Source organism: Scyliorhinus torazame, chromosome 18 (genome assembly GCF_047496885.1).
Source record: "Scyliorhinus torazame isolate Kashiwa2021f chromosome 18, sScyTor2.1, whole genome shotgun sequence".
NCBI lineage: Eukaryota > Metazoa > Chordata > Chondrichthyes > Carcharhiniformes > Scyliorhinidae > Scyliorhinus > Scyliorhinus torazame.
The window spans coordinates 40,389,105-40,408,537 of NC_092724.1; the positions used below are offsets into that span (position 1 = coordinate 40,389,105).

The following is a 19,433-nucleotide window of genomic DNA, read 5'->3' on the forward strand; positions in this document are numbered from 1 at the left end:
CTAAAGTGAGTCCCTGCCCTACGGAATGGCAGCCCCCCCCCACCCGTGTCCCACCCCCGGCCGAGACACCACAAAATACTCACTCTTGTCTAGATTCAGCTTGTACCCCGAGAAAGACCCAAATACTCGCAGTAGCTCCAATATTCCCCCTATCGACACACTCGGTTCCGACACGTATAACAGCAAGTCGTTGGCATATAAGGACACCCTATGCTCTATTCCACACCCTCCCCCCCCCCGCACTATTCCTTTACTTGCTCCCGAACGTCTTAATGCGATGGCCAACGGCCCAATCGCGAGTGCAAACAGCAGGGGGATCATAGGACATCCCTGCCTCGTCCCACGGTGGAGAGAAAAGTATCTCGAGCTGATGTTGTTTGTGCGGACACTCGCCCTCGGCTCCTTATAGAGTAGCTTTACCCAGTTCACAAATCTTGGTCCAATCCCAAACCGCTCCAGAACTGCCATCAAGTACCCCCATTCTACCCGATCGAACGCCTTCCCAGCGTCCAATGCCACAACCACCTCTGTTTCCTTCCCCTCCGCTGGTGCCATAACGACGTTCAAAACCCTCCTAATGTTCGAAAACAGCTGCCTCCCTCTCACGAACCCCGTCTGATCCTCACCTATCACCTTCGGGAGGCACTCCTCCAGCCTACCCGCCAGTACCTTCACCAACACTTTTGCATCCACATTCAGAAGTGATATGGGCCGATACGACCCACACTCCGTCGGATCCTTTTCTTTTCTTTAGCAACAGTGAAATCGATGCCTGTCCCAAGGTTTGTGGCAACACCCCCTTCCCTATCGCCTCTTCAAACATCCCCACCATCAGGGTATATTTTTTATAATATTCCACCGGAAACCGATCCGGCCCTGCCACCTTCCCCGACTGCATCCTCCCAATCGCATCCTTTATCTCCTGCTTCCCTATTGCTCCTTCTAATGTAGCTCTGTCCCCCTCCCCTACCTTCGGGTACTCCAACCCATCTAGAAATTCCTGCATCTCACGGTCTTCCCCGGGTGGCTCTGACTTGTACAACCTCTCATAAAACTCCTCAAAAACCTTGTTAATCAGCACTGGAGCCACCACCAACTTCCCTGCCCTATCCCTTACCTGAAGAATTTCCCTTGCCACTGCTTCCCTCCGGACCTGACCTGCCTTATCTCCATGTTCATAAACTGCACCCCTTGCTCATCTCAGTTGGCGGACAGTCAGTCGAAGCTCGCCTGTAGTTCCTTCCTCTTTTCCAGCTTCGCTGGGTCCCCATCTTCTGCATACCTCCTATCTACCTCTCATATCTCATCTATTACCCTCTGCCGCTCCAACCTCTCCTCTTTGTCCACCCTGGCCTTAAACAAAATTACCTCACCCCTCACCACTGCCTTTAGAGCCTCCCAGACAACTGCCTTCGACACCTCACCCGTACAGTTGAAACCTACATATTCCTTAATTACCTTTTCAATTTTCTCAAGGAACACTTGGTTCCCCAAAAGTCCCACATCCAGTTTCCACCCCGGTCTCTGCGCTGCCCCCTTCTCCAGCACCATATCCACCTAATGCAGAGCATGATCTGACACTGCAATTGCAGAGTATTCCGACCCCTTAACCCCAGCCAGCAAAGCCTTCCCCACCACAAAAAAGTCGATCCGCGAGTATACCTTATGGACTGCTGAGAAAAATGAGTACTCCCATTCCCTTGGATGCAGAAACCTCCAAGGGTCCACCCCTCCCATTTCCACCATTAGCCCAGCCAGCGCCTTCGCCCCCGCTGATGGGACCAGCGAGGGTGCCCGTGATCTGTCCAACCTTGGCTCCTGCACCAAGTTCCAATCCCCCCCCACAATCAGTTTGTGTGTGCCCAAGTCGGGGATGGCCCCAAACACCTTCTTCGCGAATCCCACACTGTCCCAATTGGAACCGTATACACTTAACAGCGTCACTAATCTCCCCTCCAGCGCCCCGTCACGATCACATATCTCCATCTGGAAGCGTACCCTTTTGCTGACCAGTACCAATACCCCTCGAGCCCTTCCGTCAAATCCAGAGTGAAACACTTGACTAACCCAGCCCTTTTTAAGTCTCACCTGGTCCTTCACCCTCAAGTGAGTCTCCTGCAGCATTGCCACATCGGCTTTCAAACTTTTAAGATGCAGAAGCACCCTTGACCTCTTGACTGGATCTCCTAACCCTCTCACGTTCCACGTGACTATCCTAACTGAGGATCTCTCACCTCCCCCACCCTTCTTATCCACCATCATCATACCACCGGGCCCTGCCCCATAAGCCTGATCCGCCCCTGTCCATTATTAACATTGAACCCCTTCCCCCCCCACCCAAGAACCCCCCTTGAAAAAACATCTCCCAGCATCTCCCACCTCCTCTCGCTCGCCTCATAGGCCCGTTGAAACCTGCTATCCAGGCTCCAATGTCCGCAGCCCTCCTCTCACCTCGGTTCACTAGCTGGCTTTAGTTAGCTAGCACGGGTGGCTCTCCCCGTCAAGATATATCGTCCCCTTCCACCCAGTCCCAGAGAAAGAAAAAATAAAGACAACAATCCAACCCATACAATTCACTAAACTACGATATAACCGTCGCAACACAGAACGCCAATCAACCCAACCATTAACTTGAACTCTGTAACAATGCAAAGAGAAGTAAATTACAATACACATCAGTAAAAAGTATTTTATTTTCCAGATTTTTGGCTGTTGACCCTTCTGATACATAGGGTGCTCACGCACTGCCTGTCTGTGCTAGAGATTTCAGACACTGACTCTGTAATTTCAGGTCCAGAAGCACTGTCCCTCTACAGGTACTGGCTCTCTCTGATATGGGGTCCACTGACTTCCAGTATTTTTCAGTCCATTATCCCATATACCAGGCATTGTCAAACTCGGGGGCGCGGCCCGCGGGTGAGTCGCGGGCGGGTGTTGGGAGGGTCACGGAGCTGTCCGTCGCGGCGCTCCCCATCGCGCAGATCCGTGCGCAACAGCTGCAGCAGCCAGCTTTTAATAATGCCTTCAAAATGGCCAGGAACAGATTTTTAAAAATTCGGCCGCACTGCGCATGCGTGCCCGATCAACGGTGCAAATGCGCATGCACACCAATGATCGGGCACGCATGCGCAGTGGGGCCACATTTTTTTTTATATGGTCGCAGCCTTTTTTTTTTTCAAGTTCGGGGAGCCAAAGGGACAATTTGGGGCCGAAGGGACCATTGGGGCCAAAGGGAACCAAAACCATTTCCACCATTTTTGTCAGCAACAAACAAGGTAAGACAAAATGGTGGGTCACGCAGGTCGGCCGGCGTGGGTTGCGAAGGTCGGCCGGCGTGGGTCGCGCAGGTCGGCCGGGTTGGGTCCTGAAGGTTGGCCGCTGGTAAAAATGGGTCCCCGGAAAAAATGTTTGAAAAACACTGCCATAGACATTTGTCATGTGAGAGCTAAGACGGGTGAATGTGTTGCACATTATTCCATAGTGGGGGTTGGTTAGCTCAGTTGGCTGGACTGCTGGTTCGTGATGCGAATGGCTGAAGTTATCCATGAAGGCACCCACTTCTCAGCCTCGCCGCTCGCCTGATGAGTGGTGACCCTCGGATTAAATCAACACCAGTCAGCTCTCTGTCAAAAAGGGGGGAGCAGCCTCTGGCCCTTGGGGTGGGGGTAACACATCCAAATCAATGCTGTACTCACCCAACATCCACACAAACCCTGATACATGGCATGGGTCACAGAGCAGCAAGTGTCTGCCAAGATTTATTTCAGTTGTACAAGTACAGTGATCAGATTAAGGTGTCCAGATATCAAATTAATTGTCTCTGCCCAACATTGTTTAGCCTGCATATGAGAAAATAGTGGCCAGGATTCGCACTCCTGAGTTGGGTGCAAACCTGATCCAGGAAAAGGAGGCCCTGAAGTTGGGATTTTCTTTTTGGAGGTTGAGCTGGATTAGAAGTCGGGCCTGCCATCCCGGAATGTGCGCGCGCACTGCCCAGTGTGGAGGCGGGCTGGTCGGAAGGGCCACACCTGTACATGGAACTTTGTGAATGGTTGAGAAACAGCAACAAAACAAAATATACCCCTTCAGCCCTCACTCCCTTCACTCTCAATGCCCCATACATGCTAACCTATTCCCCTGTAGCCCTCAATACTCTTTGTGTCAAACTGTGGTGCTCTACCCAGTCTCATGGTCCCTCAAATCCCGATTCCTCTACCCATTCCGATAGTCCCTCCTAACTGTGTGCCCCTCCACCCACCCCCATGGATCCTCATCCCCATATGTCCTTCTACCCACTCCCATGGATCCTCATACCCGCAAAGCACCCTTTGCCCCTCTACCCACCCCCAAGGATGTTGATACTCTTGTGCCCCTCTACCCACTCCCCAAAGCCCCTCCTACCTCCAAGGTCCCTCCTACCCCTATGCTAACTCATGGTCACTATTCATTCCCATGGCCCTTTGTAGCCCCATGTTGTGACAACTCATGCCAACCCTTGCCCTATTCATGCCAACTTATCTAGGATCCAATGTGGTCAAACCTCTGGAGCCAATTTGACATCTATTTTAAGAAAACACTCTCCTTGATTGAAAAAAAATCAATGCATTGAAATTCCTTTAATTAATCTCTGATAGGGCAGCACGGTGGTGCAGTGGTTAGCACAGCTGCCTCACGGCGCCGAGGTCCCAGGTTCGATCCCAGCTCTGAGTCACTGTCCGTCTGGAGTTTGCACATTCTCCCCGTGTTTGCGTGGGTTTCATCCCAACAACCCAAATAAGATGTGCAGGTAATGGATTGGCCACGCTAAATTGCCCCTTAATTGGAAAAAATGAATTGGGTACTCTACATTTAAAAATAAAATTAATCTCTGATAAAAACAAACATTTCACTTAAGTACTTAATATCATTTGGAGCTGTTAATCAAATTGCTCACTGTACAGGCACCCCACTGCGATAATGCTAGGTTGTAAAACCAGTCATGTAGCACAAATCCTACAATGATAATCCCCAGTCCTATGTCACTGGACAGAGTGAAATAGCCAGCAGAGATTTTTTTTCTTTTTCTTGTAAAATATTTTTATTCTCCATTTTCACATTTTCTTCAGAATTTACACCCCACCAACAAACAGTAAACTGTAACGAATACAATGCCAATCCCCTTATTAACACCAACGATCCCATCCTCCCACCACCCCCCAAACAACGACCCACCTGACAATATAAGCATCAAGTAAAACAAAACGTCCCAAAGTGGAAAAAAGAATAAGGAATCAGGAATCACCTATGGTCACCATTGACATATATAATCCACCCCCCAAACCCCCCCTAATTATCAACTCCATCCAATTCCCGAAAGAGTACAGTGAATGAGACCCATGAATTGTAGACAGACCCCCCACTCCCTTCCCAGACTCCTCCCCTCCACTTCCTCTTGTAAACTCCTCCCCCCAACCTCAGTTCCTTCCCCCGATTTTTCACCCCGGCTAGACTCACCGAAATCTGTTCTACCAGGGTCCGATGGCCGCAGCCCCTCCCCCCACCTCACTCCGGTTCACTGGCTGGCTTAAACCGGCCCGCATGGAGGCCCCCGCCCGGGTCTCCTTCCCCCTTGCCCGGTCCCAGGAAAATCAAGAAATCCTCTTTAGCACACAAGCCCAGCATACACACCCAAGCTCCAAAGAACCATCATTGCAAATGAAAGTCCCAACTCTTCCCTTGTCCAAATGTACAGCGTCGACTCATTTAGTACATACACCAACACGCAGTGAAAAAATAAAGTTACATGAGGCTACATCGGTACACAACCCGCTCTCAGTCCCATTTCTCAATCCTACCACAGTCCATCTGCCTTCGCAAACTCCTCCGCCGCTTCCGCCGTCCCAAAATAAAAATCCTTGGATTTGTAAGTCACCCTCAACTTAGTTGGACATGCCGCACTGCACCTACAAAGAACAAAGAACAAAGAAATGTACAGCACAGGAACAGGCCCTTCGGCCCTCCAAGCCCGTGCCGACCATGCTGCCCGACTAAACTACAATCTTCTACACTTCTTGGGTCCGTATCCCTCTATTCCCATCCTATTCATGTATTTGTCAAGATGCCCCTTAAATGTCACTATCGTCCCTGCTTCCACCACCTCCTCCGGTAGCGAGTTCCAGGCACCCACTACCCTCTGCGTAAAAAACTTGTCTCGTACATCTACTCTAAACCTTGCCCCTCTCACCTTAAACCTATGCCCCCTAGTAATTGACCCTTCTACCCTGGGGAAAAGCCTCTGACTATCCACTCTGTCTATGCCCCTCATAATTTTGTAGACCTCTATCAGGTCTCCCCTCAACCTCCTTCGTTCCAGTGAGAACAAACCGAGTTTATTCAACCGCTCCTCATAGCTTATGCCCTCCATACCAGGCAACATTCTGGTAAACCTCTTCTGCACCCTCTCTAAAGCCTCCACATCCTTCTGGTAGTGTGGCGACCAGAATTGAACACTATACTCCAAGTGTGGCCTAACTAAGGTTCTATACAGCTGCAACATGACTTGCCAATTCTTATACTCAATGCCCCGGCCAATGAAGGCAAGCATGCCGTATGCCTTCTTGACTACCTTCTCCACCTGTGTTGCCCCTTTCAATGACCTGTGGACCTGTACTCCTAGATCTCTTTGACTTTCAATACTCTTGAGGGTTCTACCATTCACTGTATATTCCCTACCTGCATTAGACCTTCCAAAATGCATTACGTCACATTTGTCCGGATTAAACTCCATCTGCCATCTCTCCGCCCAAGTCTCCAAACAATCTAAATCCTGCTGTATCCTCTGACAGTCCTCATCGCTATCCACAATTCCACCAACCTTTGTGTCGTCTGCAAACTTACTAATCAGACCAGTTACATTTTCCTCCAAATCATTTATATATACCACAAAGAGCAAAGGTCCCAGCACTGATCCCTGTGGAACACCACTGGTCACAGCCCTCCAATTAGAAAAGCATCCTTCCATTGCTACTCTCTGCCTTCTATGACCTAGCCAGTTTTGTATCCACCTTGCCAGCTCCCCCCTGATCCCGTGTGACTTCACCTTTGGTACTAGTCTACCATGAGGGACCTTGTCAAAGGCCTTACTGAAGTCCATAAAGACAACATCCACTGCCCTACCTGCATCAATCATCTTAGTGACCTCCTCGAAAAACTCTATCAAGTTAGTGAGACACGACCTCCCCTTCACAAAACCATGCTGCCTCTCACTAATACTTCCATTTGCTTCCAAATGGGAGTAGATCCTGTCTCGAAGAATTCTCTCCAGTAATTTCCCTACCACTGAAGTAAGGCTCACCGACCTGTAGTTCCCTGGATTATCCTTGCTACCCTTCTTAAACAGAGGAACAACATTGGCTATTCTCCAGTCCTCCGGGACATCCCCTGAAGACAGTGAGGATCCAAAGATTTCTGTCACGGCCTCAGCAATTTCCTCTCCAGCCTCCTTCAGTATTCTGGGGTAGATCCCATCAGGCCCTGGGGACTTATCTACCTTAATATTTTTTAAGACACCCAACACCTCGTCTTTTTGGATCTCAATGTGACCCAGGCTATCTACACACCCTTCTCCAGACTCAACATCTACCAATTTCTTCTCTTTGGTGAATACTGATGCAAAGTATTCATTTAGTACCTCGCCCATTTCCTCTGGCTCCACACATAGATTCCCTTGCCTATCCTTCAGTGGGCCAACCCTTTCCCTGGCTACCCTCTTGCTTTTTATGTACGTGTAAAAAGCCTTGGGATTTTCCTTAACCCTATTTGCCAATGACTTTTCGTGACCCCTTCTAGCCCTCCTGACTCCTTGCTTAAGTTCCTTCCTACTTTCCTTATATTCCACGCAGGCTTTGTCTGTTCCCAGCCTTTTAGCCCTGACAAATGCCTCCTTTTTCTTTTTGATGAGGCCTACAATATCTCTCGTTATCCAAGGTTCCCGAAAATTGCCGTATTTATCCTTCTTCCTCACAGGAACATGCCGGTCCTGAATTCCTTTCAACTGACACTTGAAAGCCTCCCACATGTCAGATGTTGATTTGCCCTCAAACATCCGCCCCCAAAAACATCTTGCTGATGTACAATGCCTTCTTCACCCGGCTGAAGGCAGCTTGCCTCCTCGCCAGCTCCACCGTAAAGTCCTGGTATATGAGTATACCAGCTCCAGCCCACTGCACCACCCGCTTCTGCTTTGCCCAGCACAGGAATTTCTCCTTCACGCTGTACCTACGGAAACACACAGTTACTACACTTGGCAGCTCACTCGCCTTTGGTATATGCCTCCACACCGATGAGCCCGATCCAGTTCGTATCGAGAGGGATCGTCCCCCTTCCCCAATAGCTCCGCCAACATCGTGGCAAAATACTCCGTCGGCCTCGCACCTTCCACCTCTTCGGGCAGACCCACAATCCTCAGATTCTGCCGCCTGGATCTGTTTTCCAGGTCTTCCATTTTGGCTCGCAGACCCTTATTGGTCTCTGTCACCTTCCGCAACTCCTTCCCCATCGAGGTGAGTTGATCGCTGTGCTGCGATAATGCCTCTTCCACTTCCTTCAGTGTCTCACCTTGCTCCCGCACCTCCGCCGCTGCACTTGATACCGCCGCCCTCACCGGGGCAATTGCCTCCTCCACCGCACTTTCAATACCATCCCATCTCCTTCTTTATCGCTTCCATGTGCTTTGTGAACTATTTTTCAAGTTCCACAGCCATCACCTTGGTCATTTCTTCTGCTGTGAACAATGCGGCCTCCCCTGGTGCCCCAGCCTCCGCTTTCCTTACAGTTCCTGCGCTGACTTTTCCACTCACCGGCGGACTTTCATTAACCCCCTTTTCACGGCTGTTTTTTCCCCAAACTTGGACATTTCAGCAGAGATTTTTTTCAATTCCACAGTTTTGTTTCAATATAAAGCCCAGCTACGTTAAATACCATCACAGCTTTGACAGTTGCAATGAACTTTGACAGTTCGAATGAATTTTGAGAGTTCTTTGATAGCATGGCAGTTCTTTGATAGCATGGCAGTTCTTTGACAGCATGACAGTTCTTTGAAAGCTCTGACAGTTCTTTGTCAGTTCACAGTTCGTTGACATCTTTGACAGTTCCTTTACAGCCTGACAATTCTTTGACAGCTTTCCATTCTTTGAAAGTTCCAAGTCGATTTCTGTATTTTAACACATATTGATGTCAATTTTGAACAATCCTAACCATGACCTCTCGCAAAAGGTATCTCTTCCAAAAGGTACCTTATGTCCACTAAAGGGCACCTGGGGCGGGATTCTCCGACCTTTCGCCGGACCGGAGAATCGCCGGCGGGCGGCGTAAATCCCGCCCCGACGCCGGCTGCCGGATTCTCTGGCACCGGTTTCTCAGCGGGGGCAGGAATCGCGCCGGTCGGGGGCCGTTGGCAGCGTCTCCCCCCCCCCGCGACGATTCTCTGGGCCGAGCAGCCGTCCGTTTTTGGCGGGTCCCGTCTGCAGGTCCTTACCGGCGGGACCAGGCTTTGCGGGTGGCCTGCAGAGGGGGGCGCTGGGCGATCTGGCCCGGGGGGGGGGGGGCCCCCGCGGTGGCCTGGCCCGTGATCGGGGCCCACCGATCCACGGGAGTGCCGTGGGGGCACTCTTTTCCTTCCGCCTTCGCCATGGTCTTCACTATGGCAGAGGCGAAAGAGACCCCCTCCACTGCGCATGCGCAGGGATGCAGTGAGCGGCCGCTGACGCTCCCGCGCATGCGTCGCACCTCAAAGTAATTTCCGCGCCAGCTGACGAGGCGCCAAAGGCCTTTCCTGCCAGCCGGCGGGGCAGAAATCAGTCCGGCGCGGGCCTAGCCCCTCAAGGTGAGGGCTCGGCCCCTCAAGATGCGGAGAATTCCGTACCTTTGGGGCGGCGCAATGCCGGACTGATTCGCGCCGTTTTTGGCGCCGGTCGGCGGACATCGCGCCGATTGCGGAGCATCCCGCCCCAGGTTTCAGACGCCTACCTCACCAAAATCATACGAGTGGAGGTTGCTGCTGTTATATATGGACAACAATGCAGAACAATGCCAGCAGCAAGGGTTCAATTCCCGTACCGGCCTCCCCGAACAGGCGCCGGAGTGTGACGACTGGGGGCTTTTCATAGTAACTTCATTGAAGCCGACTTGTGACAATAAGCGATTATTATTATTATTATTATTAACAACTGTCACTATGAACCACAGATGTGCAAACTTGAATCTGCTTCATTAACCCCCCCACCAATTCATAAATTGGATGATAGCAATTGAAGTGCTATAAGAATTTGGGTGAGGCTCTTCCTGATTTTCTGTTTATTTGTTTACAGATATTAATGAGTGTGAGGAGGACCCTAACATCTGTCTGTTTGGCTTCTGCACCAATTCACCTGGAAGCTTCCAGTGTAACTGTGCGCTAGGATTTGTTCTCTCTGAGAATGGAAGGAGATGCTTTGGTAAGTGAGACTAAGAATCAAATCTCAGCACATTCGAAAATGTGCATCTTTGGGTAAGGTGTTCCTCCATGAGTAGGACTCAGTCATGTATGTGATCTAGTAAATTGTGCTTATTCAGCAAGTGTGTTCAGAAGGATTATGCGCTCAGTGTATGTGTTGTTACAATATAATCACCAGAATACAACACTAATACTAACAGATAATGATCTGTTTTCATTGACTATGTTTCAAATATGCTCCACAAACATCCACATTATTTGTAGTTGTACCTTGAAGAGGGTGGGAGTGTGAGGGTACGACTGCATGAAAAGTGCATGGATTCGGACTGTAGGGAGGATTACCTGAGGAGGTTAAGCGAACCGTCAGAGAACTGAAGAGGGTGAGAAAGAGTCACAAATGAGGATAAATAAGAAACTATTAAAATAATGTATATGGGAATAAAAATGAAAAAGACACCAGGATAAGATGATTTGCATCTCAGAATATTGATGGGGGAAGAAATGGCTGGAATTAACAATTGTGCCAAAGGATTGATCACTTTTACCATGAAACCTTTCTGGGCCATTGTGAAATTCAGGACAGAACATTCGCCTCTTCCTAGTATATGTGGCTTCTGTTGGGTCTGTGAAATGTATATTGAACCAAATTCCTGGTTTAGTCTGGGAAGGCAGATTCACTCAGTGTGCCTCCACTGGAATTTGCATACATGGAGTGGAAACAAGTCAGATCTGGCTTCTGTGGAAAATCAGGCCTCCAGGGCAAAATAACTGCTTTACCCCTCACTCCTCACTGTAATTTGGGGCCCTATGATCCCATAGCTTGGTTAACTGGAAGTTAAGAGATCATTTACCCTCCTCCCTCCCTCACCCCAGGTCTGGGTATTAACTGGGGCAGGTTACCTGGGTAGGGTGATAGATATTCGCTCAGGAAACATTTTAACTCTGAAGCGTGGCTCTTTTAACCCAGTCAGGTTTTCCACTCAGAGGTCATCCTGATTGACAGGCATGACTTCCAATCAGGCAGGGAGTAATCCAGAAGGCCACCAAATTGGTTAGGTCCATTCCAAAATCCAGGGATCCACGTCACTTACCTTTTCTCCGAAACTGTCCATGCCTCTCTTTAGCTGCCGGGTTTGCCGGGGCCTGAGAAACCTGGGGCGGGATTCTCCGGTATCCAGCGGGCGGGCAGTACCGGCGCCAAAGAGTGGCGTGAACCACTCCAGCTTCGGGCCGCCCGGAAGGTGCGGAATCTTCTGCACCTTCAGGGGCTAGGCCGGCGCTGGGGTGATTGGCGCTGCGCCAATCGGCGCCAAAGGCCCTTCGCTGGCCGGCGCAAGTTGGCACATGTGCAGGGGTGCCAGGTGTGTTCCCAGAACCGCTGGCGTGATTCCTGCGCATGCGTAGGGGGTTTATTCTCCGCGCCGGCCATGGCAGAGGTTTACACCGGCTGGCGCGGAGGGAAAGAGTGCCCCCACGGCACAGGCCCGCCCGCATATCGGTGGGCCCCGATCGCGGGCCAGGCCACCGTGGGGGCACCACCCCCGGGGCCAAATCCCCCCCACACACCCGGAGGACTCCGCAGGCAGCCCGTAGAGCCAGATCCCGTCGGTAAGAACCTTGTGTAATTTACACTGGCATAAAACAGGGGCCGCTCGGCCCATCACGGAGCGGAGGATCACCGGGGGGGGGGCCGCTGCCAGCGGCCCCCGACCGGCGCGATGCGATTCCCGCCCCCGCCAAAAACCCGGCGCCGGAGAATTCGGCAGCCGGCGTCGGGGCGGCGGGGCGGGATTCACACCGCCCCCGGCGATTCTCCAGCCCGGCGGGAGGTCGGAGAATCCCGCCCCTGATCATGGACTGGAAAACCTGCGAAAAAAGGTTTAATCAGAGACTGCCAGCCTCATTCAGATATTTAAATTGCCAACCCCACCCTGGCTACCCATAAACCAGGACTCGGATTATTTAAATATGAATGTGATCTGAGCTTGATCCATGGTTTTGTACACTAAAATTCTAATTTCCTAATACTTCTAAAATTCCTAAGTTTCTAATAACCAAGACACACAAATATTAGCAAAGCTCAGCAGCATGTTGATTGTCATTTCACTCATGTTTAGACAAATTAAAATGTTAAAGGATATGATTTATTTCAATAATAGCTTACCAATTGGAAGTGCGATTTTCAAATTATACTCTTGCTGTTAAAACAAAGGTCTGGGACAGCACGGTGGCGCAGTGGGTAGCACTGCTGCCTCACGGCACCGAGGTCCCAGGTTCAATCCCGGCTCTGGGTCACTGTCCGTGTGGAGTTTGCACATTCTCCCCGTGTCTGCGTGGGTTTCACCCCCACAACCGAAATATGTGCAGGGTAGGTGGATTGGCCACGCTAAATTGCCCTTTCAGTGTAAATAAATGAATTGGGTACTCTAAAGTGAAATAAAAAGTCAATCCACCTTAAAATGTGTATCACCGTGAAACCTGCAAAACTGTTAATGTTTTTTGGATGTTTATTACGTATTGAATTCTAACCTTTCAGATACCAGGCAGAGTTTCTGCTTCACCAGGTTTGACAACGGCAAGTGTTCTGTACCCAAGGCCTTCAATACGACCAAAGCTCGGTGCTGTTGTAGCAAGATGCCAGGAGAGGGCTGGGGTGACCCATGCGAACTATGCCCCCAGGAAGAAGAAGGTAGATTTCCATCTTTCTGTAAATTGGATTATGCTAGCAGTGCTTGCTGGGGGTTTGATATGTTAGTGCAGGGCCCTCCTACAATCGAACCTGAACTATATTGGATCTCAACATGTAAAATATAAGCCTGGAATTTCCACGGAGCTGCTCTTGCTTCGCTGTTATAGCTTTATGGATACGCGACAGAAACAAAAAGAGGTGGGATTTTCCGGCCCATCCACGGCGTGTTTTGCGACGGAGAGGGAGAGTAGCCATTGGCCACCAGAGGATTCTTCTGGACCCACCAATCTTTACGGTGTTTGGTGCGACTCACCCGTCCCAGGGCCAGGGAATCCGCTGCGGGGTGGGGGTACCTTCGACGGGACCGGAAGATGCCGCCAGTGGGCAGGGACGGAAAATCGCACCCCTAGTTTTCATGTGTGTGTGTGTGTGTGTGTGTGTGTGTAACTCCGAGAACATTGTAGGTCACATTGAACAAAACTTCAGGGAGGCTTAGTAGGACTTGCCACTCATGTCCTTTTTTGAAAGTGTTTTACAGGATAACTGATAAAACTGAAGAATGGAGAAAAGACAGAGAGGGAAGATGAAGCTGCTATAGATTTTGAAGGAAGTAGGTCAGAACAGTGCAATTGCCCTAAAAATAATCTTCCAAAGTTTTCTGGATTTGGGAACCTTTCCTTTAAAATATGTAGTCGCTCTGCTATTAAAGATAGGTAACAAAGAGAAAACCCTACCAGGAATTCTAGACTAATTCACGGGTCAGGAAATTGCTAGGCTCTACAATTAAGAATAGACTGACTGACACCTTGAAAGTTTTCAGCTAATCAGAGAAAGCCACCATGGATTTGTAAAGGAATTGTATAAACTGACACCAGCAGTGGATGGAGTAGTGGGTACGAATGTTATTTATATTGACTGGCAGAAGGCATTTCCGCCATAAGAAACTATCAGATAAAATTGTTAGTCAAGAAATCAAAGGCAAATGATTAAGCTGGTGAGAAAATAGTCCGAGTAGCAGGAGGCAGAAAGCAGGAATAATGGACAGGTACTTGCACCGCAGGAAATGACTCATGGGGCTTGGAGACGGCTGTGGGGCGGGGAAAAGCGCTCCTTCATCGGGGGGGGGGGGCCTCCAATGGGTCTGGCCCTCGATCGGGGCTCACCAATCGGCCGGCTGGCCTCTCCCCCCCCCCCCCCCCCGGGCCTACTTTGTTCCGCTTGTGGCCCCAGAACCCCCGCGCCATGTTGCGGCGGGGCCGGAGCGTTGAAGAAGTCTCCCGCGCATGCGCGGGTTGGCGCGTCACCCATTTGGCGCCAGGAAGGGAGGTTGGAGCGGCGTGAACCGCTCCAGCACCGTGCTGGCCCCCTGTGGGGGACAGAATCGGTAGTCCCCGCGCCCGTTTCGTGCTGTCGTGAAACGCGACGGCGTTCACGACGGCGCGAACACTTAGTCTCCATTTTGGAGAATCACGCCCCACATATTTGCATTAATATGTTTTAACATCAGCTTAAAATGAAGGGAAAGAAGATAATGTCATTATTATAGACTTTACAGGGTCCTGCGGAATCTGCTTCCGATTCTTCTAGAATCACACATTGTTTCTGCTTATATAAGGATGGGTACTGCTTGGTGCTGTTTTTAATGAGTTTACTTTTCTTTTCCAGTTGCTTTCCAGGAGCTGTGTCCTTATGGTCATGGTGCTATCCCTGGCATCGGTGATACCCGTGAAGGTAACGCTACGTAAAATTCACCAAATCTTGTACTTATTCTGCCCTGTAAAGAGAATAAATATTATTACACAGCAGGAAAGAGAATCAGAATTAAAACAAATATAATTCCTACTTTCACTATCTCATCGCAAAAACAGTCTCCTGCAGATCACATTAAAACAATCATCATTCTTTTTTTAAATTACTTTATCAGAGTTACAAAGCCAGAGCCCAGAGTGTGGACAGGAGCAAACCCCTAATCCAGCTCCTTGCCTGCTCCAAAAAACAATTCAAATTCAAATTGTTTCCAGTTCATGGTCCCCACAAGAGAGACATACCAGATCCAGGCATTACACCTGATCCCACGCTCACCTTAGCTAAAAGGCTGAGAAGCGCTAACAATAATCATTCTTGACCCCTCAATTCGACTTGCTGCTCCTGTGATTTTCATTTGCTAATTACTTTTGAAGGTATACTTGTTTAATCTTTGATACTTTGTAAACTTCAGACTGGGCATCTGTCATTTTGTTTGGCTTTTATGAAGCTCAGCCGATTGGAAAATACTGCGTCTAAAAATAGAGTGGAGTATCGAACATCTGTGAATGAGTACTAAACTAAGCCAGTTATGTGGTAATCATTGTAAGGTAACCAACACTGTGTGTGTGTGTGTGTGACTATAAGCCCTGCAAAAAAGACATTATTTTAAACTGAATAAATTGCTATTGGGAAAATTAGTGCAGGACCACAGTAAGGAACCTGATGGGAGATTTGAAAGATCAGTCTAGATGGACAAATAGTTCTCTACTAGGCACATTATTCTATTACAAGGTTCCAATACGCTTGAGATTCCAAACAAGACATGTCTCCCCTACTTGCTCCCAACATTGCTAAACATTGCTGAAATAATTCTGCGTAGTTAGACTAGTTACAGCATTCTAAGTTCTGTGGATCTTTACTTAAATCCCACAGACATTCTAAATTGACTGTTGCATCGAACTGGCAGATTAACATGGAACCCCTGATATCTCATTTTTGTTTTCCTCTTTAAGATGTGAATGAATGCGTAGAGAATCCTGGAATCTGTGTTAATGGTCACTGTATAAACACAGACGGTTCCTTCCGGTGTGAATGTCCGTTCGGATATAGCCTGGATTTCACTGGAGTCAATTGCGTTGGTGAGTTGCTTGATGCGATGGGTCAGATTTGAACAAATGCTGTGTAAAGGAAAACAAATTCAGGACTAGACTTGAAGTACAAAAGGTGGGGGGAGAGTTTGGTGGTGTTGGAAGACTGTGTTTACACAAAAGACTATTAGAATATGGAATCCATTACCACTGGGTAATCAGCTGAGACAATCACAACATTTCAGCGAAAGTTAGATAAACAAAGAGGTCAAATACTGAAATGTAGCAGGAAAAAGCAGAGAAACAGAATAAAAGTAGATATTACCCATGTGGAACTAACTCAAGCACAGGGATAATGTACTTGGAGGGCAGAAGACTTTTGCATTGATTATTAAGTTTAAAAAGATAATTCCAGTTTCCTGATGGATCAATTTTCAGTGTGGGATTGAGCCATAGAGACCAGAGTACCCCAGGGTTCATCCCTGCTCTGAGCCAGGGCAGCAGCTGGATCACTTCCATTCACCTCAGTGCCTTGAGTTCCAGAAGGGAAGGGAAAGAAAGGGAATATCAGTGGGTCCTTGCTGAAGCTCACCATCCAGTGTCTGCTACCAGAAGTGGGATTGCAGACACATGTGTACATGGAGATGATGGTGACATGGAATTCATACTCTCCAAAAGACACAACGCCTATTAGAAAGGAGGGATGATGGATTTGAAGGGAAGTTTTCCTGAAGAAAACTGTGAGAAGGCAGTATGATTCGATAGCTTGAACATAATATTATCGGGGGAAAGAACATCATGGACTGCCAGCCATTTCTGGCAGCAACATTTAATGTCTGACCTGTTAGTTGCTTTCTAATTTTTTTAGCTTATTGGTAGCTCCCTACTTCCTCACTTCTGTTGGTATCTGCCTACCTCTTTATTCTTGAGTTCCTACTTTATCCCTGTTGGAAATTATTTTTTCATATTATTGTTTAGATCCCTGTAAAGACCAAGAACTTTTAAAAAGATATTTGAATTTCCATTCAACGACTGCAAGGTCACATTTCAAGATTTCAAGTCTGAAGGCTTTTACTGAATCAAACAAATTCCAAACAAAATTTACCAAACACTATTTTTGTAGGCAACTTAAACTCCAGACGACAAAAATATTGCCCCCATTTAACTTTCAAAATGACTGAATATTCCCCCCCATGGTTATACTTCATCTGTCCCTTAAGTGGACACTTCAGTTTCCAAGAGCCAGTCCAAACTTTTTCTCAGCTCTCGATGAATAGCTTCCTTTTTCCTTTTCCAGAACTTTTCCAGTTTTATTCCCTAAACTGACTTTAACATTTAGAATTACTCTCGAGATTCCTCCCTCTAGCCAAAATTAAGCAAATCTTCCGGCCTTTAGAACCTCACAAACATGAGCTCCCACCAGCATTCGGTGTGGTAAAGAATAGAGAATGACTACCTCTATCTCTCTGTGCATTCTTTCTCCCACAGATTCTTGCACATTGACCATGTCTATAAGGTTTATGGATCTCTAATCCAATCCTACAATGGCTTCCGATGGACTATTCCCTCCTAAAGCCCATCCCCTTGGCAGGTGAATCACATGGGCTGCGTATCCCGGTAGAAATGTTAATTAACTAGTTTTTAAATCCCCAACTCCGTTCAATCATGACATTTGTTACAGAACTTAACATAAAATAGTTTAGTTATGTAAACTATTGACTTTCCTAACACCTCGCTATGAGACTTGGAGACAAAGGATGCAATCTAACGGGAGAAGCATGAAGTGCAATACCGAGTGCCGGGTGTATCCCGACGGCTGGCCTGGAGGGACCGCAGCCGGTATCTAACGCCAATTAGGGCCGGTAATGATGCCACATGGCTTCGCAGCGGACCTGGACTGTGCCCGGCAGCTCTCCGTTAATGAGGGGGAACAGTTCTCAAACCGCTCCCTCCGAGCAAACCCAAAACGGCACGCAGCCATGCAACCGCGCAGACCAGCCCGACGATTCGGAGATGCCAACCTGACCCGGCTGTTGGATGCGCTGGAGTCACGCTGAGTTACCCTGTTCCTCCAAGGGAGTTGAAAGGTCAGCCACAGGTCTGCCAGTGTTGCCTGGGAGGCAATAGCAGCGGCTGTCAGCGCGGGAAATGTCAGTAGGAGGAGCTTTCTTCCAGTGTCGTAAGAAACTCAATGACCTCCATCGGGCCTCACGGGTGAGTTTCATCAGTCCCCTGGCACTGGTCCCACCAACACCCCGACCCCCATGTTAGCACCGCACCACCCCCCCCCCCCCCCAGAACAAGACTACGCCTGTGCTCCACACCCTGGCAACCACCAGCACACCCACGCCCAGCAGAGGTGCCCGCGCCTGTCCCCTGCTGATGCATGAAGTGTGTGGCTCACAATGCCCTCTCTCTGTCCCCCAAGGAAAGGTTGGCACACAATCAGAGAGTCCTTACCCCCAAAGAGGAACGAGCTGGAGGTCACAGGGGTGACCAAAGACAGGCCTGCGCCGCAGAGGTGAGGATCCACCGGCCCTCACCCAGCTGACCTATCACACATGAGTTGTTCATGCCAGACATAATGATCCTTCCCTCTCACTGACCACATGTCCATTCTCCTGCAGGATCTGATGGTGCCGGCCCAGCCGGGATGGGCCCCCCCACCCCCCGCCTTCCAAGAGAACACCTCGGAGGAGAGCTCCGAGGATGCCACCATTGAGGCGTCACAGCTGTCATCCCCACCTTCCACCAGCGCAGTGACATACACCTCGGTGAGTGAAAGTAGTGGACAGATTTCTGAGGCACACTCTGGTGAGCACCACACAGTTGCTGATGCACATCAGGTGGAGGCAGGAACGTCCAGTGGGTACAGCAGTCGGAGGTCTGCTGCATCCCTGGTCCCAGCTGGGGCCCAGTCAGATGTTAAGCCTCTGGACAAGGTTATCCCAGAGTTGATACAGGCGTTAGAGTGCAACCGTGAGACTCAGGAGGGGGTATCAGCGACACTCAAACAGGTCCATAGCCGATTGGAGGAGTCCCAAAGGCTACGGATGCAGGAGATAGCACCAGCAATGAATGGCATCGAAGCCAACACGACTAGGGTGACGAACGCAGTCGAGAGCCCGCAGCACGGCGTCAGCAGCATGAGTGGTGGTGTTGCTCAGTCGGGGCCGACTTTGGTTGAATGTCTCAACAGCATGTTCCAGTCGTTGGAGGACATGTCCCTGATGCAGGTGGACTGGGATGTGGAGCACATCCCAGTCCCAGGTGGGCATTGCCGAGGCACTGAGGAGCATGTCCTAGTCTCAGGTGGGCAATACCGAGGCGCTCCTGACCATGTCCCAGTTGCTGAGGAACATGTCCCAGACACAGGTGCTGAGGCACTCCAGAGCATGGCCCGGTCACAGAGGGGCATCACTGAGAGTGTTGAGACCAT

General features: G+C 49.4%; 1 protein-coding gene across 1 annotated transcript in view; it reads left to right on the forward strand.

Annotated features, from left to right (window-relative positions):
• Positions 1–19,433, forward strand: part of fbn2b (fibrillin 2b) — a 408,379-nt gene that overhangs the window by 223,757 nt on the left and 165,189 nt on the right. Inside the window, exons 49-52 of the mRNA XM_072482639.1 lie at positions 10,347–10,472; positions 13,008–13,160; positions 14,826–14,891; positions 15,920–16,045. Coding sequence (XP_072338740.1) covers positions 10,347–10,472; positions 13,008–13,160; positions 14,826–14,891; positions 15,920–16,045 — 471 coding nt within the window. The remainder of the gene's footprint in view (positions 1–10,346; positions 10,473–13,007; positions 13,161–14,825; positions 14,892–15,919; positions 16,046–19,433) is intronic.